This window comes from Chiloscyllium punctatum, chromosome 12 (assembly GCF_047496795.1).
Source record: "Chiloscyllium punctatum isolate Juve2018m chromosome 12, sChiPun1.3, whole genome shotgun sequence".
Lineage (NCBI taxonomy): Eukaryota > Metazoa > Chordata > Chondrichthyes > Orectolobiformes > Hemiscylliidae > Chiloscyllium > Chiloscyllium punctatum.
Genome location: NC_092750.1, coordinates 65,992,926 through 66,017,271, shown reverse-complemented (window position 1 = coordinate 66,017,271; position 24,346 = coordinate 65,992,926). Strand labels below are relative to the sequence as shown.

Here is a 24,346-nt window from a genome sequence, read left to right as displayed (position 1 = left end):
ACAGGGGGCCCCTCTCACCCCCCCCACCCCCCGGGGATGGGGGCCCCTCTCAGCCCCCCCCCTCTCACCCACCCACCCCCCCCCCCCCCCGGGGACAGGGGGCCCCTCTCACCCCCCCCCGGGGACAGGGGGCCCCTCTCACCCCCCTCCCCCCCCAAGGGACAGGGGGCCCCTCTCACCCCCCTCCCCCCCCAAGGGACAGGGGGCCCCTCTCACCCCCCTCCCCCCCCGGGGACAGGGGGCCCCTCTCACCCCCCTCCCCCCCCCAGCGACAGGGGGCCCCTCTCACCCCCCTCCCCCCCCAAGGGACAGGGGGCCCCTCTCACCCCCCTCACCCCCCGGGGACAGGGGGCCCCTCTCACCCCCCTCCCCCCCCCCCAGCGACAGGGGGCCCCTCTCACACACACACACACACACCCCCGCAGGGACAGGGGATTCTCTCTCTCTCTCTCTCTCTCTCTTACACACACACATACACAGAAACAGAGTTCTGAGCCCCTCCGGCCAAGCCTCAATCCACCAACACGCCTGGTCAAGGAGAACTCACCATGGCTCCGCCGGACAGGACAGCTCAGCTCAGGACGGACAGATAGACCGCTCCACTCTCTCAATGCCGGACCCACAGCCGCTTCCGCTCCACAGACGTGGCAGCCCGGAACCTGTCCCGCTCCACAAAGCCGACCGGCTCCCTCCCGCACCCACAAACAAAGGTTCCGCGTGGAGCTGCTACACTAACCCAGATCACATCACCATGAGTATCAACAACAGCTTGAGTATCAAAAATACCCCGAGTATCAACAGTATTAATAGCACCCTGAACATCAACAACACCATGAGTATCAATAACACCCTGAACATCAATAGTACTCTGATTATCAACAACACCCTGACTATCAACACACCTTGGACATCAACAACACCCTGAGTATCAATAGCATCCTGAACATCAACAGCAACATGATTATCAACAGCACCCTGACCATCAATAGTATCCAGAGTATTAATAGTACCCTGAACATCAACAACACCCTGATTACCAAAAATACACCGAACATTAATAGTACTCTGATTATCAACAAGACCCCGAGTATCAACAGGATCCTGAGTATCAATAACACCTTGAACATCAACAACACCATGAGTATCAATAGCATCCCGAACGTCAACAGCACCCTGAGTATCAACAACATCCTGAACATCAACAACAGCTTGAATATCAAAAATACCCTGAATATCAACAGCACCCTGATCATCAATAGCATCCAGAGTATTAATAGTACCCTGAACACCAACAGCACTCTGACCATCAACAAAACCTGAGTATCAATAGCACACTGATTCTCAACAACACCTGAGTATCAATAGCACTCTGATTCTCAACAACACCCTGAGTGTCAATAGCACACTGAACATCAACAACATGATTATCAACAATACCCTGAATATCAACAGACTCTGACCATCAACAACTGAGTGATCAGATGAAGACAGCGGAAACAAAGGAGCAGAGATCAAGCGAGAATGATCACTGAAGTCATGTATGATCCAGCATAGACACAAAGGGAGATATCTACCGGACATGATCAGCGATAAACAATATTAACACAATAACAAGAAATAGGAATAGCACTGGAGTGACCTCAATGATCATTCCCGACAGATCTCTCCTCTTACTGTGTCTACAGAGTTCATACGATTACTCAATAATCATTACCACTCAATCTCTTTTTCGGTCCTTGTCTGCTGAATTAATATGATCTCAGTGAACTTTCCAAGTACATTTATAATCGCAGAAGAATCAGATAATCTCTGTGATGCAGAAAAATGTCATTCAGCCCATTGAATGTACACCAACTCTCAGAATAATATCCCACTCGAACACTGGACCCTAACCTATCCTCCTAACCCTGTATTTACCATGGCTAATTGACCCAATCTGCACATCTTTGCACTGTGGGAGGAAACTGGAGCACACAGGGACAATGTGCAAACTCCATGCAGACAGTTGCCCGAGGCTGGAATTGAACCTGGGTCCCTGCTGCTGCGGGGCAGCTAACTATCACTGAGCCAATGTGCCACCCCACAATTTTTATAGCTGCTGGGTTAATATTATTTCTCAGAGATTATCCCCAGTAGCTCTTTCATTGTCTGGGGCTTTTGGTTAATATGAACTCTCAGTGCTCATTGGCAGTAGATCTCTCTGTTTTTATCTGCTGGGTTAATATTATCTCTCACTTATCATTCTCTTTCTTTGTCTATGTTTACCAGATTAATGTGATCCCTTAGTGATAATTCCCAGTATATCTCTACCTCTGTGTCTTCTGGGCTAATATGATCTCTCAGTGATCATTGCCTGTAGATCTCTAGCTCTGTGTCTCTTCTCGGTTGATATGATCCATCAATGATCATTCCTACAAGATCTCTTCCTCTGTCCATGTTTACTGAATTAAAATGGTCTCTCAGTGATCATACCCAGTACATGTCTCCCTCCAAATCTGCTGGTTTAATATGATCTGTCAGTGATCATTCCCATTAGATTTCTCCCTGTTTGTGCCTGATGTGTTAAAATGACCGCTCGGTGATCATTTCCAGTAGATCTGTCTCTGCTGGGTAGATATGATCTCTGTAATCATCCCACTAGATCTCAAAATTTGTCTGTGTCATAGTTGGGTTAATATGACCCCTCAGTGATTATTCCAAGTAGATCTCCCTCTGCTGGGTATATATGACCCTCAATGATCATTTCCAGTAGATCTCTCCCTATGTCTGCTGGGTTAATATGATCCCTCATTCACAGTAGATTTCTCCCTCTGCCTGTGCCTCTGCTGGGTTAGTATGATCCCTCAATGATCATTCCCAGTAGATCTCTCCCTTTGCCTTGGCTTCTGCAGGATATATATGATTCCTCAGTGACCATTCCCAGTAGATCTCTCCCTCTGCTTCTGCAGGGTATATATGATTCCTCAGTGATCATTCACAGTAGATTTCTCCTTCTGCCTGTGTCTCTGCCGGGTAAGTATGATCCCTCAGTAATCATTCCCAGTAGATTTCTCCCTCTGCCTGTGTGGATACTGAGTTAATATGGTCCCTCAGTGATCATTCCCAGTAGATCTCTCCCTCTCCTGGGTATATATGATCCCTCAGTGATCATTCCCAGTAGATCGCTTCCACTGCCTGCTGGGTAGAAATGATCCCTCAGTGATCATTCCCAGTAGATCTCTCCCTCTGCTGGGTATATATGATCCCTCAGTGATCATTCCCAGTAGATCTCTCCCTCTGCTGGGTATATATGATCCCTCAGTGATCATTCCCAGTAGACCCCTCCCTCTGCTGGGTATATATGATCCCTCAGTGGGGCCATTGTCCTTTCCCCTGCCTCCCCCGTGCTGGTGGAGATGGTCTGTGCCAGTGACCTGTGACCCCAGTGTGGGGGGCGGGGCGGCAGCGGGCGCCATCTTTTCCCATGGACGGTGCTGGAGGGGGGCGGTCGCCGCAGCAGCATTTTATTGTTGTTTCAGACGGACAGGGACATTGAGGGGAAAGCTCGGTGCCTGAAGGCCGCACCACCCAAACTCCGCTCGCCATGGCCAATGTGTCCTATCACATCTCCAACCTGCTGGAGAAAATGACCTCCAGCGACAAGGACTTCAGGTAGGCCCGGCCCCTCCCCCCCCCCCCCTCTCCCCCCACCCCACCCTTCCCCCTCCCCCACCCCCACCCCCACCCTTCTCTCCCCCCACCCCCACCCCCACCCTTCTCTCCCCCACCCTTCCCCCTCCCCCCACCCCCACCCTTCTCTCCCCCTCCCCCCACCCCCACCCTTCTCTCCCCCTCCCCCCACCCCCACCCTTCTCTCCCCCTCCCCCCACCCCCACCCTTCTCTCCCCCTCCCCCCACCCCCACCTTTCCCCCCACCCCCACCCTTCTCTCCCCCACCCCCCACCCCCACCCTTCTCTCCCCCTCCCCCCTCCCCCCACCGTTCCCCCCTCCCCCCACACCCCCCACACCCCCACCTTCACCCTCTCCCCCACCCCCACCCCCACCCCCACCCCCACCTTTCACCCCACCCTCACCCCTCCCCCTCTCCCCCTCCCCCCACCCCCCCAGCTCTTGACTGTGAACTTGAGACTTCACACCATTAATGGTGTACTTGAATGTAAACAACCCAACTTCCCAGCACAGATTATGGTTGGAGCTCACTGAGTATACATACTGCAGGATATACCCAGCACAGCATCCCAATTCCTACCCTACTGATCGCAAAGATGAAGTTTTGCCCAGCCCATCACCTCAAATAATTATTGATAGGATTACATTAAAATAAGAACAAGGAGACCTATTAAATAGGGACAGCTGTACTGTCTGTACTTATTTTTGATAGCTTTGGTGCAAAAGCAACTGGAATGTGTGGTTATGGAATATTGAGTGTTGTTTTTCTACTGGCTAATTTTGTTACAAGCATGGATTTGATTCCAGATTGTTGTGCAATAATAATATTTTGAAGCAAGTCTACCTTAAAGACATGGCTCTTGAGCTCTGGGGCCTATTATCCCTAAGACCGCATTATTGATAAATGCCCATCGACTTTAGAATTTACTTTCACATTCAGAAATTAAGGGGGATAGACACTTCTATGGGCGCGTTGTACTTTCTGGACTTCTGGAAATTGTTTGTGCTGCGGAGGTGCTTTTCACATTCCCTACAGCATCGTCTAGGAGGCTGAGAGAGCAGCAGGCTCTTGGAGAAGGTGTTCAAGGTTGGTCTTTCAAGGCACTAATTTGCACCTTATAGGATTTTCTTCAGTTTTTTTTAATGGCTCTGTAAATGTACTTGATTTGGTCACTTTTATGCTGTATAAATGAATTGGAATAATATGGTTCTCTCTGTAATCAGAAAGAATGGGAATTATACAATCTTGCCACACAGCAGAATCCATCCAATTTATCTTAGCCCAGGAATTTCTTTGGAAGAGCTATCCTATTAGACCTCCTTTTGTGACTTGTAATAGCAGTTTGTCTGTTTTTTTTTCTTCCTCGATATCAATGTGAATGTCTGTTATTGTCTAGGTTTATGGCCACCAATGACCTGATGGTAGAGCTTCAGAAGGACTCCATTAAGCTGGATGATGACAGTGAGAAGAAGGTGGTGAAAATGTTGTTGAGGCTGCTCGAAGATAAGAATGGAGAGGTGCAGAACCTGGCCGTGAAGTGGTAAGTGATACTGATTGAAGCTGGACAGCACGTCGATCCGTTTTAGGCTAGTGATTCTGCTTTTATAGTCTGCTTCCTCTTTACCAACCTTCCTGTGAATTGTAGCTTTCTGCGATGTACCCTAAACCTCCAGCCTACCCAGTTTTGGTGGGAGTTGATATTCAATTGTTGACTGTACAGCAGGGCACTAAGGCAAGGCTATTGTGAGAGTAAAGTTGTTTTCCCACTGATTTACCACAAGTGTCAATATGTTTTCTCTCTGTGAATGTGATGCAGGAGAACAAGAAATAGTAATTTGCATGTCAACTTATTCTTCCTGTTGAAAGCTATCATCTGCTTTTGTCTTAATTAATGTTGGTATAGTGCAAGGTCAGGGCCTGCCTTGAATATAATCACAAATGAATAGGAATAGGCTATTTAATTCCTTTCAGTCTGTTCCACTGCTCAATGGGAATATGACTGATCTGTGGCGTAACTCTATATAACCAACTTTTCCCCACGTCCCTTAATTTTGGCTAACAAAAATCTTATTGGTTTTAGTTTCAAAACTGACAGTTGACCAAATGTTTGTAGAAGAGAGAGTCCAAAACTGGGGAGGTGATGGTCCTAATGATGATATTGTTAGACTAGAAATCTGGAGACCCAGATAATGTTCTTGGGACCTGCATTTGAATCCCACTATGGCAGATAGTTGATTGTCAACAAAGGAAACTGCCATCCTTACCTGGTCTGGCTACGTGTGTGACTCCAGACCCACAGCAATATGGTTGACTTTCAACTGCCCTCTGGACAACTTAGGGATGGGCAATAAATGCTGCCCTGGCTAATGGTGCCTACATCCCGTGAATGAATTTTTAAAAACCCTTATGGGCAGCACGGTGGCACAGTGGTTAGCACTGTTGCCTCACAGCACCAGAGACCCGGGTTCAATTCCCGCCTCAGGCGACTCTCTGTGTGGAGTTTGCACATTCTCCCCGTGTCTGCGTGGGTTTCCTCCGGGTGCTCCGGTTTCCTCCCACAGTCCAAAGATGTGCAGGTCAGGTGAATTGGCCATACTAAATTGCCCGTAGTGTTAGGTAAGGGGTAGATGTAGGGGTATGGGTGGGTTGTGCTTCGGCGGGGCGGTGTGGACTTGTTGGGCCGAAGGGCCTGTTTCCACACTGTAAGTAATTAATCTAATCTAATCTTCTGTAGTCCTTTGTATGTAGCACTTGTGCAACACATGGTTCTTATCTTTTTAAACTTTAACCCTGACGGTTGGAATTAACTTTTCTTTGTCTATCCTGACTCTTGCCTATAATTTCTTGCATATTTTCCCAATAGAACCTCATAACCTTTATTTCAGGCAGGTTACAATTCTAATTTGGTCCTAATTTGTGCGATCTCTCTGCACAATCTCGACTCCTGAGAGTTCAGTGTACACTGCACTCCCTTGAAGGTCTGCATAATTGACACCCCATCTGCCATCTTTAAACCTTTACTACTTAAAGTAAGACACAATGGTAGCAGACTGCATCATCTACAATCTGCAATGCAGGAACTCACCATGTTTCCTTAATGGCACCTTCAAAATCCACAACATGTGCCACCTGGAAGGACGAGCAGCTGAAGTGCAGGAACCTGCCTTTTTCCTACCAAGCTACATAATAGCCCATGTTGGGACGGTATTACGATTCCTTTACTGTGACTTAGAGTCCGGGCTCCTATCCTGACAATATTGCTCGTGTACCTACAGGAGAAAGTGAGGACTGCAAATGCTGGAGTCGAGAGTGTGTTGCTGGGAAAGCACAGCAGGTCAGGCAGCATCCGAGGAGCAGGAGAATTGATGTTTCGGGCATAAGCCTTTCATCAGGAATCAGTACGTGGCCTGCTGCAGAGTCAAGAAGATGGCTTACTGCCTTCTGAAAGGCACTTAGGAATGGAGAACAAATGTTGAAGCATAATTTCCTTTGGACTGTCTGGCACGCTGAGTTGATCCTCTGCTGTAACTGTTGATGCAAAGTAACCTTGACATTTTGACATCTCAACCATTATTAGTTCTTAAGATGCCTGTGTTGCGACTGACTGCCCCCTCTCTTTCTCTCTGCAGTAATTGTGTAAAGATTTTCATGTTGATATTTCCTCAATTTCTTTTTGATATGTTACTGTCTTTTGCATCTTTCCCACTTACGAGGAGCTGAAATATATTTTTGCTTTCCGTCTTACTTTTTACTTTGTCTTGTACCTCGATATCTGTCCATGGCTGCTTTTTTGGGCCAAATAGGATTTTAGCCATTTCTGGGTGCAAACTGGTTTTGCACTTTAAGACACCTCGAACTGATTTGTTGCTCATATTCTCATACTTTCTCAGTTGACTAGTTAAGCCAATAAGTTGAAATCAGGCATTCCTAAATCTAGTATCTCAGTGGCAATTCTATGTTTCTACTTTTCAACTTTTCAAATACTAAATTGAACTTGATCTTATTACAATCATTAAGTCAATCTTCCTACACTATTGGACTGCTAACTAAATCTGAATCTTTGACCATTACTAAATCTATTATCATCTGCCCCCTGTTGGTTCATATGTTTCAGAAATTCATCTGGCATGTGCTAGTCTGTTTATCCCAATCTATATAGCAGAAAATATGCTGCATTAAGACAACTGCCTTCACTAGATGCTTGATCAACCTCAGTGTTTGAAAAAGCTACCACTTCACCTGAAAGGGGTCTTTAACTGATGGAGTTGATACAGGGATGTTCTGCAGCTTACTGCAGTGATGCAGAATTGTTGGGTGAGAAAAGGAGAGGTAGAGAATGGGCAATAGTAATGATGTTGAAATGCCAGCATCACAGTATTTTATTTGTTTACTTATTCAGCTTGGGTCCATTGGTCAGCAAGGTGAAAGAGTACCAGGTGGAGACAATTGTGGATACATTATGTACGAACATGCTGTCTGATAAAGAGCAGCTCCGGGACATATCCAGCATTGGCCTGAAGACTGTCATTGCAGAGCTGCCTCCTGCTTCTAGTGGTAAGATTGGTCTTTGTACCTTGTCATCTCCGTATGTAATCTCAGTTTATACTCAACATGCCACCTGCTACCAAATAAATACCAAGTGTACAGGTCTGTACCAATATATGTGATGAGTATGACTAATTTCTGAAGTGTTACCTATTTGGGAAGTGAATGTCTGGTGCAAGCAAGCTGCAGCTAATTGTCGAGTGTTTTGAGGATGACTTTCTCTTATTTTTCTCCTTGCTGTCTTCCTCTATAGTGATGTTGCCTTTTTGTTGAGTTCTAGTTTCATGGTTATCAGTATCACCAGTATCATGCATGACCCTTATAGTGGGTGATACGAGTGCTAGCATGCTATTTGGCCAGGAGTACAAGCCCGAGCATCGTATGTCAACATGCATGTGCTTCTGGGACGCATTTGGGTGTAGCAACACTAATTGAGTTGTTCGTCAATCAGTGATTGAGCTCTGAGGGTCAGTAAGGCGTTGTCATGTCCAGCTGCTCTATCTGTTGAGGCCAGCTAGCCTGGTAAACCCTGAATTAAATCTGCATCCTTACTGTTCTGCAGGTTCAGTCATCCATTTGCCTCCAATTTGGGGGTGACCTGATTTCCTTTATTTTCATGTTGATTACACAATTAGCCAGCTCTGTCCCAATGTTGTCCCATGAGCCACCACTTTGTCGAGCTTTGTGTGGTAACTTCAGAGTTACAGAAACTGAGAGTCATCTAAAGTTGAAACGTTAGCTTGCTCTCCACGGATGTTGCGTGACCCCGCTGTGATTGCCAGCATTAGTTGTTTCCAGTCCCATACCATCTCCGTTTTTAAGGGTTGTAATTGTCGCAGCTTTTTGCTTTCCAGATGTGGGCGGCACGGTGGCACAGTGGTTAGCACTGCTGCCTCACAGCGCCAGAGACCCGGGTTCAATTCCCGCCTCAGGCGACTGACTGTGTGGAGTTTGCACGTTCTCCCCGTGTCTGCGTGGGTTTCCTCCGGGTGCTCCGGTTTCCTCCCACGCTCCAAAGATATGCAGGTCAGGTGAATTGGCCATGCTAAATTGCCCGTAGTATTAGGTAAGGGGTAGATGTAGGGGTATGGGTGGGTTGCGCTTCGGCGGGTCGGTGTGGACTTGTTGGGCCGAAGGGCCTGTTTCCACACTGTAAGTAATCTAATCTAATTTCTGTTGCCCCCTTGTGTGGAAGAAGTGCTTCCTATTTTCACTGTTGATGAGCAAGTTCTAAATTTGGCCCCTTGTATCCTAGCACACGTTGGCATTATATGATTCAAAAGTAAATTGTGATATCAAAAAAAAATCTCGATAGTTTAAAAACACCTTCTGCTGAAGACCTGAATAGTGTGTGGACCTTAGAAATGTGTTGTTTTTGTAGTGTGAACTTGGCTTAATGGAAGACTATACAGTAGTTTATAGTCAGAAGGGAGTTTGCCTGGGAGTTCTCAACATTGACTCTGGATCCCAAGAAGTCTCAAAGCTTCAGGTTAAACCTCCTGATTATCAGGTACTGTCCTCCCTCGGCTGATGGATAAGTCTTCCTATGTGTCGAACAGCTCTTCAGTAAGCACAGAGAATGGCAAGGGTGTAAAATATACTCTGGGTGGGGGATTTCAGTGTCCACCACTAAGAGCTCTTGGTGCCCTGGCAACATCCAGCAGTAGCACGACTGATCAAGCTGGTTCGATCATAAAGGACTTAGCTGCCAGACTGGGTCTGTGTCTGGTCATGAGAGCAAAACATACTTGACCTCATCCTTCCTAATCTGGCAGCTGGAGATGCATCTGTCCATGATCATATAGTTAAGAGTGACCACTTCACAGATCTTGTGGAGACAACGTCCTGCACTCCCATTGAGAACACCCTCCATGTTGTGTAGCACTATTGCTGTGCTCAATGGGACAGACTTCAGACAAATCTAATAAGTCAAGACTGGGCATCAAGGAGGCATTGTTGGCTATCAACAGTAGCAGAATTGTACTCCAGCACAATCTGCCATCTCCTAGCCTGACATATGCCCCCTCCAGCCATAACTATTAACTTGGGGATTAACCCTGGTTCTGTGGAGAATACAGGATGACATTTGAGGAGCAGCACCAGACATATCGAAAAACAAGTTGTCAACCTGGTGGAGCTACCAACAGGATTGCCTGCATGCCAAACAACACAAGCACAGAGCTAAGTGGTGCCAGCAAACTGGAATTGATGAGTTATCAGGGGGCAAACTCTGCTGGTTGGAATAATACTTGGCACATGGATGGTTGAGGTTGTTGGAGATCAGTCATCCCTGCTCCAGGACATCTCTGTGGGAGTTCCTCAGGGACATGTCCAAGGCCCAACCATTTTCAGCTGCTTCGTCAATGACCTTCCTCCATTATAAGGTCAGAATTGAGGATGTGAACATTGTTCACCAATGATTGGACCATTTGCCACACCTCAGATCCTGAAACAGTCTATGTACATGGTATTGGGGGCAAGGTATTGACTTGGATTGAAAATTGACTGACTGACAGGAAGCAACGAGTAGTGATAAACGGGTCCCTTTCAGAATGGCAGGTGGTGACCAGTGGAATACCATAAGGTTCAGTGCTGGGACCACAGTTGTTTACAATATACATTAATGATATAGATGAAGGTATTAAAAGTAATATTAGCAAATTTGCTGATGACACAAAGCTGGGTGGCAGGGTGAAATGTAAGGAGGAGATTGAGAATACAGCGTAACTTGGACAGGCTAGGTGAGTGAATGGATGCATGGCAGATGCAGTTTAATGTAGATAAATGTGTGGTTATCCACTTTGGTGGCAAGAGCAGGAAGGCAGATTACTATCTAAATGGACTCAAGCTAGTAGTAGGGAAGTACAAGAAGATCGAGGTGTTCTTGTACATCAGTCAATGAAAGCAAGCATGCAGGTACAGCAGGCAGTGAAGAAAGCTAATAGCATGCTGGACTTCATAACAAGAGGAACTGAGTATAGAAGCAAAGAGGTCCCTCTGCAGCTGTACAGGGCCCTGGTGAGACCGCACCTGGAGTATTGTGTGCAGTTTTGGTCTCCAAATTTGAGGAAGGACATTCTGGCTATTGAGGGAGTGCAGTGTAGGTTCACGAGGTCAATTCCCGGAATGGCGGGACTATCATATGTTGAAAGATTGGAGCGACTGGGCTTGTATGCACATGAGTTTAGACAGATGAGAGGGGATCTGATTAAGACGTATAAGATTATTAAAGGATTGGACACTCTGGAGGCAGGAAGCATGTTTCTGCTGATGGGGGAGTCCCAAACCAGAGGACACAGTTTAAAAATAAGGCGTAGGCCACTGAGAACAGAGTTGAGGAGAAACCTCTTCACCCAGAGAGTGGTGGCTGTGTGGAATGCTCTGCCCCAGAGGGCAGTGGAGGTCCAGTCTCTGTATACTTTCAAGAAAGAGTTGGATAGAGCTGTTAAAGATAGTAGAATCAAAGGTTATGGGGATAGGGCCGGAACAGGATACTGATTGTGGATGATCAACCATGATCATAATGAATGGTGGTGCTGGCTTGAAGGGCCGATTGGCCTACTCCTGCACCTATTGTCTATAAATGCAACAGATTCAGGCTCAGGCTGACAAGTGGCAAGTAACATTTGTGCTATGCAAAAGCCAATAAGAGCCAATTTAGCCACTACACCTTGACAGTCAATGTTTTTGCCATTGAATCCTCCCCTGATCAACATCTTGGGTTGCCATTAACCAAAACCTAGCCGGACTTGCCACATAAACATAAGTGGCTACAAGAGCAGGTCAGAGGCTAGGAATACTGTGGTGAACAATTCACTTCCTAACTCCCCAAAGCCTGTTCACCATCCAAAAGGCACAAGTCAGGAGTATGATGAAATACTCCCCAATTGCTTGGATGGGAGCAGCTCCAACAACACTCAAGAGGTTGCTTTGTTTAAAGCTTTGAGTGGCACCACATCCATATCATTCACTCCCTCCACAATGCTCAGTCACAGTGGTGTGTATCATCTACAAGATGCACTGTAGAAATTCACCAAGGCTCCTTAGATAGCATATTGAAAACTGACCATTTCCACTTAGCAGGATGAAGATAAATTGCTGCTTGCAAGTTCCACTCCGAGCCACTCCTCATCCTGACTTGGAAATATATCACTGTTCCTTCAATATCACTGGGTCAAAATCCTGGAATGCTCTCCCCAGTGGTATTGTGGGTCAACACCGGTTCAAGCATTGAAGATGCCAGTGTTGGACTGGGGTGTACAAAGTTTAAAAAATCACACCACCAGGTTTAATTGGAAGCACTAGCTTTTGGCGCGCTGCTCCTTCATCAGGGTATTGATGCGCTCTGAAAGCTAGTGCTTCCAGTTAAACCTGTTGGACTATAACCTGGTGTTGTGATCTTTAACTCTGTTCAAGAAGGCAGCTCACCACCACTTTCTCGAGGGCAGATAGGATGAACAATAAATGCTGGTCAGCCGACAAATTCTGTGTCACATGAGTGAATTTAAAAAAGACCGTCAGAGGTCTATGGCACAGAAAAACAAAGCCTTCTGCCCAGTATTTTTGTGGTGGTCAGAAACAACCATCCGACTTCCTTAATTTCATTTTCCAGTAGTTGACCCATAGCCTTGTACACCTTGGCTATGGACCAACTTGATGCTGAACTACTGGATTAGTGGTGCTGGAAGAGCACAGCAGTTCAGGCAGCATCCAACGAGCAGCGAAATCGACGTTTCAGGCAAAAGCCCTTCTTCCTCCATGCTGATATGAGGTGGTTAAGTTGAAGGAAGATCTTGCAGAAAATTTTGGATATAATGCCTGAACAGTCTCAATTTTCATTAAGAAATTTTGATTTTTTTTAATAAAATGAACACTCAGACAATGTGTGATTGCTTTACATCAAGCTCCTTACAGATGTAATGTTGAAACTGAACAGGGAGAGGACGGAGACTTGGCACATGTGGTCAGTGATGTGCAGACATTCAAATTTAAGCTGGGTCGATGGTCCTTCCAGTTGTGCATAAAACATTGCAACACTTCCTGAGTCTCAAGAAAATATTGGGAAAATAATCAAAAAGAAAAGTTGTTCTGCCCAAAAACCACCTGTGGGCAGCTGAAGAGGTTGACAATGGAATTCAACAGATGATCTCAGGATGAAACCCATCGTGTTTGTCTCCAATCCATTCCTTGCAGGAGCCATTGGTGGGTTGGCCTACCAGTTTCTTCATGTGTTACAGATCAGTAAAGTAACATGAACATAAATACTATACAAAACTGTATTCAGCCGAAAGCCAGATCAAAGGACAGTGATTATTGGGGACTCAAACAGAGACAAATACCCGCTTCTGTCATTCTGTGCTTTCCGTGAAAATTTACTTGAATTCACATAACTCTGTGAGAAGTGTTTTCCAAAATACAGATGAAGATATCCAAATGTCACACCTGCTTCACAGAGACCTCTTTGGATGGTATCTAGCATCTCAAACCACAATCCGAGCTTCAGGGCACTAGTAACTAAGGTGCGGTCACAAGGTATCACACTGACATTTGAGCAGAGTACAACGTGACTAACTTATGAATACTTGGTTTTAGATTTACATAACACAATTTAAACAATTGTTGTGAGTATTTTCTTAGGGATAAATCCTGCCTTGTGCTTGTATTCAAAAAGTGGTCTTGTGCTTAAAAAGGTTGGAGACCACTGCAATAAGGGCTTTTTGCCAAGTGATATGGCTAAAGGCTCATATTTTAGGCTGACTACAGTGCAGACAAAGGGTGACTGTACATTGCCAATCGAGGCTTTACAGCAGCCTAAGTACGCTAAGAGTTCTCAGAATATTTAAATTAGGTTGACTAAAGATTCAGGATAATTGTGGCTTGGACAGTTTCAGGATCACTGGATGAGAATCCTCGCCTTTTTAACCTTTTTTTTGCTGAGAAATGGGAGATATAAGCATAAAAATCTTAATGTGACTAAATTAAACCTCTTACCTTCTCTGGACCTTATGTTTCGTTTTCCCTGATCAACAAAAAATTTAGTGAAGATCTCATTAGTGCCAAAATAAATAAACACGTAATATTTGTAGTTACTAAAACATCTGCTATTGTCCTAGGTTTGGCCCTGTCGGCTAATGTGTGCAAGAAGATTACTGGACGTCTAACGAGTGCCATTGCAAAGCAAGAGGATGTTTCTGTCCAGCTGGAGGCCCTGGATATATTGTCTGATATGCTAAGCAGGTAAACTACAGGGTATGATCAAGTCCAAGTCTCCTTAACAGCAAAGGAGAATCAACTGTGCTATATTCATATACAGGCATGATGTTATATGGAAAACAGTGTCCATGTTAGTACATTGGTACTATTGTTCTAAGTACAAGAAGAAAGTCCTTTATCCGAAAAGCTCCAAAATCAGAAGGTTTTTTGTGAAGTTTTTCTCACTTAACAAGATTGTTTGGCATGCAAACAGTTAACCCAACTCCACATCCATTTGTAGCTTGTCACTCCATACGATGTTGGGGGTGCTGGCGAGGCCCAGCACTGGCAGGCCTCTGTTCTGTCTCAGGGCCCATTACTCACCAGTGAGTCTGCTGTTCAGTAAGTTTTTTAAAAATTTCACCATTGAACTGTCACCTATTCTGAATTCTGAAAATCAGCTGGCTTGGAGTGTTTCGGATCAAGGATTGTGTACCTGTAATACATCCTGGAGTGCAGCACAAGGGTAGTGTTATTAGGAGTAATTTATTCTATGGTACAAACAGGGATAATTATTCTTTTGAATGAGATCCTGGGGTTAAATTCTCTGTTCGTTGATATTAGACAAAGCTTCAGAGAAATGTTGACACACAAGCACCCCAAATACTTAGAAAATCAATATATAAAAAAAATTGGCAGTCAGCCAAAGAAGGAGGCACTAGCACAAATGGCCCAAAGGTTTTGTCAAAGTGATAGGTTTTAAGACACCACTGAAAGGAGAGAAGATAGAGGAAAGAGCTTTGGTGGTGATATGGGGAAAACTTGGAGCTTCAGCAGGATTTGGGTGGAGTCAGAAATGGAGGGGAGTAATTTAACTGAGGTGGAAGTAGGCAGTCTTGGGGCTGGTGAGCATTTGAAGTTGCATGCTCAGCATGGTTACAGAGGATGCCAAAATTGCAATCAATCTGGTTAATCCTTGGATCACGGTCAGGGTGGCGACAAAAGTTTAAGGCCCAAGAGGATGACTTTGGTTTTTTTTTGAGTATTTAGTTGGTCTGTATTCCTGATGCTGAAATGCATAATGCCTCTGCATAAATGTTACAATAATTATTCACTTTCTGCTGCATTTGTGCAGAGCCCTCTTGGACACACAACTGGAAGCATGACTCAAGCCTACGTATGCACTGATTAGCTTTTTAATCAATCTAGTCAGATGTGTAATGACACACACCACTGGAGCAGGTGGAATTTAATCCCCAGGTCTCCTTGCTCAAAAGGAGGGACACTACCACTGAACCACAAGCGCATGCACCCCCCCTCTCTTTTTTTTTCCCCCCCCCCTCCCCGCTGTATGTTTGTGCATTGTTAGTGAAGTTGGTTTTCACCAGTATCAACGATAGCAGAAGGTCACAAAGACTGTGCTCCAGTGAGCCCCAGAACACTATATATGAGCATATCCTACAGTCTACTTAGTAGCAAATGCCTCATCAGTGTAGTATCCACATCCTACGGTGGGGACACAGGTGTAGCTGAGATTTGTGCAGATTTCTTGTCCAGTCTACAATCGCAAGAGACTGTGTGTCCAAGGGCTACGTGATTATTCGTACAGGCCTGATTTGTGGTTACAGAGGGGCCAGTGTTTATGTGAGAGCTTGGCCTTTGACCCTAGTTCTACCTCGATCAGATGAATTTCTGGTATGATTATACTGAGTTAAGTCTGTGTAGTGAAGGAGTCTGAGGTCTCCCTACTGCAGGTAAATGCCATGAGGGTCAGTGTTAAGGCTTCTTCCAGTCGTCTTCTGAGAGTCAGTGGTCCGGGTCTCACTCCCAGGAGAGGTATAAGTTTTCCATATTGGCTGGTGCTAAGAAAAATGGTCGTAAGTGCAGGGCTGCTTTTATGTATTCACAAAAATTGAGCCAGTTTGCCAAGTTTCCCCTGAGAAGTTGATGATAGCATCTTCTAATGACACCAAGTTTTACCTTCTGATTGGCTCACTGCACCTCTTAGCACATGACAGGCAAATCACTCACTGAGAGTCTGTAGGCACTTGTCGATCAGATCAGGTAGGGGATTTTAGGTTCCCTTTCCAGAAGGGCATTATTAAAAGCCGAAATGATTCAATAATCCAGCATCCCTTAACCTCTGTGTATTTCTGTTTCTGATTATCTCCTTAGTTTTAACAAATTTAGAAGTCACTTTCGTGAAAAGCAAGTTCATGACTGGATGAATGAGTAGGGAAGCACAAATCTCTGTTCTTTTAATCCTCTCCCAGTTAGCCCACTTCTTTTTACACTTGTATCTCTTGCCTACACTTCCCCAAACGCACACCCATAGCTGATTTCCCTCAAGTTTGGTGCCTGCTCCTGTCATTATTGCTGTGCATAGATCAGGCCTTCTTAGAGTTGGTGTTGGAACTCTGAGTGTGGTTGTGAACTGAAATTTTGGGGTTGCAAGCTGAGGCAGTAGTGGCCACCGTGAAGTTCTGACCAAGTTAGAACATCTATGCACCTCTCCTGTGGGCTCAGCCCTCCCCTGAGGGGTTGACCATTTTGATGCCTTAAAATAAGGTCACAGAAGGCAACCTTTTGGGATGCACTGCACTATATTATGTGAGGATGCTAAAAGAAGGACTTAATCCACAGAGCTCCTTTTCATAGCTTGAGGATGACTGCCAAGCACACAGACAATCTGCGAGAAGGGTTTTCATAAAGTCCCACACAAAAAAAGTTAGCTAAAGCGGAAGCCATCGGAATTGAGGGCAAATTAACTTGGATAGAAAATTGGATGAGTGGCAGGAAATAGTTGGGTTAATATGTATGTACTCAAAGTGGCAGAACATCAGTAGTGATTTCCCACAAGGATCTGTATTGGGGCCTCAGTTATTTGTAATATTCTTTAATGACTTGGATAGTGGCTTAAAAAGTCAAATACCGTATTCAAATTTGCTGCCAACACCAATTTGCATTGTATTGCAGATAGTGGTGACGATTATAACATTATAACAGGGTATTGATAGATTGAGTGAATGGGCAAAGTTGTGGCAGATTAATTTTGATATAAGCAAGTGAGGTTATCATGTCGGACCAAAAAAGGATAAGTCTGGATTTTTAAATTTAGTAGGCAAAGGTGGATGCCCCATGAAAGTTTGGGCGTTCAGGATTTTAAAATGCCACAAACAGGTACAGAAAATAATCAAGAAGGCTAATGGAATGCTAGCCTTCATATCTAAAGGTCTGGAGTGTTGGGAGGGAGGCTTTATGCTGCAGTTGTACAAAACCCTAGTTAGACCCCACTTAGAATATTGTGAACAGATCTGGGCACGATAGCTTAGGAAGGATGCTTGGCCCTTGAGAGAGTTCAACACGGGTTTAAAGAATGATACCTGAACTTCAGGGATAAAGATATGAAGAAGGGTCAGACAAATTAAGTCTCAGGGGTGATCTAATCAAGGTCTTTGGGATATTAATAGGGAATGACAGGGTAGATAAGGATAAACTATCCTATCCAGGGGGCACAGTCTGAGAATTAGGGCCAGGCACTTGAGGGATGTTAGAAAGCAGTTTTACAGACAGTAATAGATGTTTGGAACTCTCTCTTCCTCAAAAAGTGGTTGATGCTAATTAAGTTGTTTAAATTTAAATCAGAGACCAGTTTTATTGTCCAAGGGATATGGGTCCAAGGTAGGCACATTGAAATGGGTCACACATCAGCCATGATGATGTTGAATGGTGGGGGCTGAATAGCCTATTCCTGTTCCTATGTTGCAGTCACTTGTAATACTGAAAATCTGATGGCCACTTTGCACACAGCAAAGGTACACAAACGTGAAGGAGGCTAGTGATAGTTGAGAGTAAGTGTTGATTAGGGTAGAAGCAGTGTCTTCCTTCTGCACTCTATAATTCACCTGCATTGGGGTGAACTTTTTTGCTCTGAAAATGGTGCCAAGATGTCCCTTATATCCACTATGAAAGCAGACTGGGTCTTGGCATACCATCTCATCGGAAAGATGGTAACTTCAGTCGTGCCTCACTCCTCAGTACTCTCTAGAATGACAGGCTGTACAGTGTGCTTAAGTTTTTGGAGTGGGTGTGATACCATAATGTCTGTCTGAGGTGGCAGGTAACAGCTGACTATGCAGCACATTGTCTTTGAGATGTTATGGAGCTAGGCTAAGCTTAGCATACACAGAAAGCACAATATTAAAACTCCAGTGTACTTAATATTAATATAGCATGTTCTTTGCAGTATACATATTGAGTTAGCCTCCCCTCCTTAGTTTTGAGGGAGGGTTAAGGTGGAAGAAAGGAAATGTTGAGTGGGAAGGGCTGGTAAAAGTCAGTCAACAAATTATTTAAAGTGCATTGCCTGAAAGGATGCTGTAAGCAGATTAAATGAAATTTGTCCAAAGTAAATTGGGTCTATTTTGAAAAGGAGGATAAAATTGTGGTGCGATGGTGAAAGTGTAGGTGAGTGGGATTAATTGGATAGTTGTTTTAATAAGCTGGTACAGGTGCAGGGGCTAAATAGCTTTCTGGGGTGTGGAAATATATATAAACCAGTTCACTAGAATAGATACCTATTCAAGGTAATACTGACCTTTCATCAGTGGGATCTGGAAGGGCTGATATTGATGGAAGATTGCTTTCTGCCAATTTAAAGCAGGTTAGCACTCAGGATGACTGGCTGCATGAAGTGGATTGCCTTCCTGAAGGTATCACTTAATGTGGTCGGTGAGGAAGCTGGAAATGTACAGAGTTTTGGTATCCATCTTTTGTGGGTATGGCAGAGGGAACTTATTTAAATAGATGTGATGACTACCCTGATAACTCTGTGTATTCTGAATGTCCCTTCACATTTCCCATTGCAGGTTGGGTGGGACTCTGATCACCTTTCACTCCTCAATCCTGACCTGCCTGCTGCCTCAGCTGTCTAGTCCAAGGCTGGCTGTTCGTAAGAGAGCCATCATTGCTCTGGGTCATCTGGTCATGAGCTGCAGCACGTGTCTCTTTTCTGAGCTCATGGATCACCTCCTGGTTGAATTGTCAAAGAATGAATCTACGTCTATGACCAGAACTTACATCCAATGCACTGGTGCCATCAGCCGGCAGGCAGGACACAGAGTTGGTGAGCAACTGATTTTAAATCTTTCCTCTGTTACTTCAGCAAATTGAAGAGCTTGATGAGCCTTTTCCCTGTTGTTTGACACTTTTTTTGAATGAAAGTAAAATAGTGGTTGCATTCCTGCTAGCAAAAGTGATGTGGTGCTGTCAAGTATAGAATAGTGTGGCTTTGAGGTAGATAATGAATCATGATCTAAAATGGCAGAGAAGATTCAAGGAGTGAATGGCCTGTTGTTGCTCCTATGTTGCTGTGTTTCCTAAATGTCATCCAAATGGACAGAATTATGATATCATGGATTGACTTAACTGAAAATGTACTAGAATAGTGGAGGGCAAGCTTTACACTTGCTCACAAATGCTGTACCGAAAGCAGAACACTGCAGATGCTGGAAATCCTGAAATAAAACTAGAAAATGGTGGATGTACCCTGGACATCAAGTGTGGAGAGAGAGAAGCAGAGCTGACAATTCAGGTTGGTGACTTGCTGTATGGAATGAAGTGTTAATTCTGTTCCTCACTGCACAAATGTTGCCTGCTTGCGCTGTCTTCTGCATATTCTGTTGATATTTTATGTGCCTCCATTGAGGCTGTTTGGTGAAGGGAGAAAAAAGGAGGAGGCGGTTTATTGTGCACCTAACCTGACCTGGAACTGTTGGAAACTGTGTGTAGAGATGATTTTTCTGTTGTACGGCCTTGGGAGTGATTGGGACAAGTTCAAGAGAGCCCTACTCTGCTTCTAACCCCATGCTGCCTCTAAGAATGTAAGAATACAATTCAGCCATTCAACCTGTTGAACTATTCCATTAGACCATGGCTGATCAATATCCTGATTCTGTCTAACTGTAACTTGGTTGCTTCACAGCCAAGATGTACACATTTTTATCAGTGTGTGGGCTGACCATGGAGCTGCATTAGTGTAAACTGCAACTTCAGCATTTAGGTGCAAACTGGTAGTTGGGAAATGGTGGGTTTTTTAATTCCTCTGTAGAATGCGGCTGCCACTGGCTAGCCAGCATTTAATGTCTGTACGGAGTTTCCCTGAGAAGGTGGTGGTGATGAGCTGCCTTCTTGAACCACTGCAATTCACCTGCCGTGGGTTGACCCACAATGCCATTAGGGAGGAAATTCCAGGATTTTGACCCACCGAACAGTGATACATTTCCAAGTCAGGATGGTGAGTGGCTTGGCTCGTGATGGTCTTTGATAGTAGCAAACGTTTCAACATTTACTGCCATTGGAACCACATGATCTGGGCTAATGGGTCTCTTTTGAGTAAAGAGGAGAGTTATGAATCAAAATGGTTTTGATCATGAATAGAAATAGTATTGATGCTTGACGTAGCCCCCAGAGATGACCAATGTCAAAATAGCTGGAAGTATTTTCCTCATCTCCGGTTAACCTCTACTGACTTCTAACAGAAAATACCGTGTTGTCTTTCAGGAGAACATTTGGAGAAGATTATTCCCCTGGTTGTAAAATACTGCAATGTGGATGATGATGAGCTGCGGGAGTATTGCTTCCAGGCATTTGAGTCATTTGTGAGAAGGTATGCCCCTGTCTGTTGCTTATTAGGCTTCCATTCCCTCCCTTCTCCTTTCTCAAATCCCTTTGGATTGATGTACCTGGTTCTGCTAAATGACCTCTTAAATCAGTGTTGTTCTGTACTTGAGCACCTTGCAGCAACCCTGCATTTTGGTTTCTAAGTTCTCACTTGCTTCTGCATCTTTCCTCCTTTTGTTCCAAATCTGATTGGGTGAGGGAAGGAGGAATTGTGCACTACAACAGACATACTGTGCTATGAAACTGACCAGGGCCCATATTGGCATAGGATCTTAAAATGAACACAGGTAGTTGATCTCTGAAATCTTTACGAACTTAAGATTTGGTGTTTCATAATAGGGTAACATTGCAATTGTTCTGAAATGGTCTGGTGTGTTGAACAACTGTTGATTTGTTTGCTTTCCTCTATGACCTCTGTCTTTGCTGCCAAGGATAATGTAGAATCCCTATGGTGTGGAAGCAGGCCAGTCGGCCCATTGAGTCCACACCGACCCTCCGAAGAGCAGTCCACCCAAACCCTAGCCCTGTAGCTCTGCATTTCCTATGGTTAATCCACCTAGTCTACACATCCCTCGACACTCTGGGCAATTTTGCATGACAAATCCTGCACGTCTTTGGACTGTGGGAGGAAACTTGGAGGAAACCCACGCAGACAGGGGGGAGAAAGGCGACTGTGCAAGCTCCAGACCGAGGGTGTAATTGAACCCAGGACCCTGGCGCTGTGAAGGCAGCAGAGCTGCCCACTGAACCACCATGCCGCCCCATGATGACGATTCTGATTCTATGAACCTTTACTACCAAAATTTGTCATTATCACATTGTTTTATTCTGTTGCTTTGTTTCCCCTCTTGGATACTTGTGGGAATTTGTATTAAGTTTGTATCAGTCCCCTGAACGTGTTCCATCACGATCCCATTCCATGCTACTGCTCTTCTCCACTTGGCAAGCTTCCAGCCTTATGACATCTTGGATTGTGCAGTGAACAATAAGAAGTACAATCAACTGAAACCCCACTTCTTTTTCTGTTCCCCCAACCCCAAAATAAATCTAAAAGCATAGACTGAAGAAACGATGTCAATTTATTTGATAATGGGGACATTGACAAGGAAATCTTGGGGCCGAGAGTGTGAAGAAATGTGTTTGGATCGTTCTCTTGTATATTTCAGTGGATTTCTCTCTGGGGCAGCAATACAGCAAAGGTGTGCAGATTTTCCCATTGATATGTTTGAAGAGTGCTCAGCAGCTGGTGGTTTGGGGCACTCCAGGCCTAATACATGCATGCAAATCTGTGGCCGTGAAAACATTATTACTTTCCCAGAGATCCTGTGCTTTTCCTGAACATTGTCCCAGGAAATTTGAGTATCCCGTTTGTTCCATGTAAATATTCATCCATTCGGCATTCAATGAAGCTTGGAATTCCCATCTCTGTTTACAGATACGCGAAGGCACGATGCTCATTGTTATAATGGAATTCTCTTGTTTTGAGGATGAGGTTTACAGTTCACAAATTTGCTGAAGTCAGATTTGGAAATTTTGAGTCTTTCTTTGTTAGAACAGTGCAAATTATGGGCAAGTTATTTGAATTGTTTTAAAAAAATCATGGAAGGATGACCATCGAAGCAAACAGGTTTTACTTCAGAATTTTCAAGTGGCAAGGCCGATTAGTCATAATACAATAAATGCAACAAATGCATAACGAAGCAGGTAAAATTTCTTCACGCCGTAATTTTGACTTTGGGTAGTAGCATAAAAGGGCAATATCGGTTCTGTGTTTTTCATTCTCGTGATTTCCAGTTCCATCCTGAGAGAGTTGATGCTCAGTGGAAAGTGTGTAAAAGGGGAAATGTTTTCAAGAGGTCCCTACGTCCGGCCTGTTGGATAGATGATTGAAGGGTTATGGAAACAAGATATGTAAATATGATTTGTTCTGCTCACCCCAACGGGAGATTAAATGTTGACATCTATTATATCGGTCAACTGGCACTTTTCTATGTTTTGTCCTCTATTAATTCTGGTCGCCAGCCACCACCTCACCTGAGGAATTACTAACATGACATTAAGTTTTGAACATACAAGCAAAATACTGTGGATTCTTGAGATCTGAAAGGAGAGAGTGCTGGAGAATCTCAGTAGGTCTGGCAACATCTGTGGAAATAAAAACCGTTTACCTTTTCAAGTCTGATGTTACTCTTGGTAACTCAATTTAATAAAATTTGAACATTCATGAGTTGCATTAATCACATTGTGAGATGACTTCACTTTAATGAGCTGTTAGGTGTGGGATCTTCTGCTCTTCTCTTTTTGGCTTGACCATCAGTTTAATGTTCAATTTATGTTGCCTTGGTATTGTGCAGTCAAAACTTGCTGTCATCAATTCTGAACTCCTGACTTTGGTGGATTCTGATATAGGATGTACTGGGCATTGTACAATAAACCACGTTAGTGTTAACAGGGAGCACTAGTTTGATAACCTGACAGCACGATTAAATCTCAATCCAGCAATGCTGTGCCCGTCTTATTCTTTGTACTTGTTGAAAATTAGTTGTTTAAATTTTTGTGTTCACTCTTAAGATGTCCAAAGGAGATGTCCCTTCACATACCTGCTATGATTGGTCTGTGCCTCAAATATATCACATATGATCCAAACTACAACTATGACCAAGATGAGGATGATGAAGACGCCATGGAAACAGACAAAACCGATGAAGAGGAGGATCAAGGTCAGTGCTTTGAAGTGTTGGACATGCTTTTTGTAACTTGCAGAGATAAATATACTTGCAGGTTTGGAGGGTTTGAGCCCTCGGGAGAAGCTGAATAGACTGGGGCTGTTTCCCCTGGAGAGTCGGAGGTTGAGGGATGACCTTTTATAGTGGTTTAGAAAATCTTGAGGGGCATGGATAGGGTAAATAGACAAAATCTTTTCCCTGGGGTGAGGGAGTCCAGAGCTAGAGGGCATAGGTTCAGGGTGAGAGGGGAAAGATTTAAAAGGATGCAAGGGACAACTTTTTCATGCAGAGGACGGTGCGTGTATGGAATGAGCTGCCAGAGGAAATGGTTGGAGGCTGGTACAATTATAACATTTAAAAAGCATCTGGATGGGTTTAAAAATAGGAAGAATTTAGAGAGATATGGGACTAGATTAATTTAGGATATCTGTTCAACATGGCTTTGTGCGTGGGAAATCCTGTCTCTCAAACTTGGTTGAGTTTTTTGAAGAAGTAACAAAGAAGATGCTGAGGGCAGAGTAGCAGATGTGA

The 24,346-nt window shown here is 44.5% G+C and overlaps 2 protein-coding genes across 2 annotated transcripts in view; one reads left to right on the top strand and one right to left on the bottom strand.

Annotated features, from left to right (window-relative positions):
• Window positions 1-680, bottom strand: part of sec13 (SEC13 homolog, nuclear pore and COPII coat complex component) — a 42,330-nt gene extending 41,650 nt beyond the window's left edge. The window contains exon 1 of the mRNA XM_072582687.1: window positions 548-680. Within this exon, the coding sequence (XP_072438788.1) occupies window positions 548-550 (3 nt within the window). The 5' untranslated portion in view covers window positions 551-680. The remainder of the gene's footprint in view (window positions 1-547) is intronic.
• Window positions 681-3,438: 2,758 nt separating this feature from the next.
• The window catches only part of LOC140483891 (cullin-associated NEDD8-dissociated protein 1-like), a 42,691-nt gene continuing 21,783 nt past the window's right edge, over window positions 3,439-24,346 (top strand). The window contains exons 1-7 of the mRNA XM_072582683.1: window positions 3,439-3,651; window positions 5,068-5,211; window positions 8,071-8,225; window positions 14,330-14,453; window positions 19,277-19,533; window positions 20,970-21,075; window positions 23,661-23,809. Of these exons, the coding sequence (XP_072438784.1) occupies window positions 3,584-3,651; window positions 5,068-5,211; window positions 8,071-8,225; window positions 14,330-14,453; window positions 19,277-19,533; window positions 20,970-21,075; window positions 23,661-23,809 (1,003 nt within the window). The 5' untranslated portion in view covers window positions 3,439-3,583. The remainder of the gene's footprint in view (window positions 3,652-5,067; window positions 5,212-8,070; window positions 8,226-14,329; window positions 14,454-19,276; window positions 19,534-20,969; window positions 21,076-23,660; window positions 23,810-24,346) is intronic.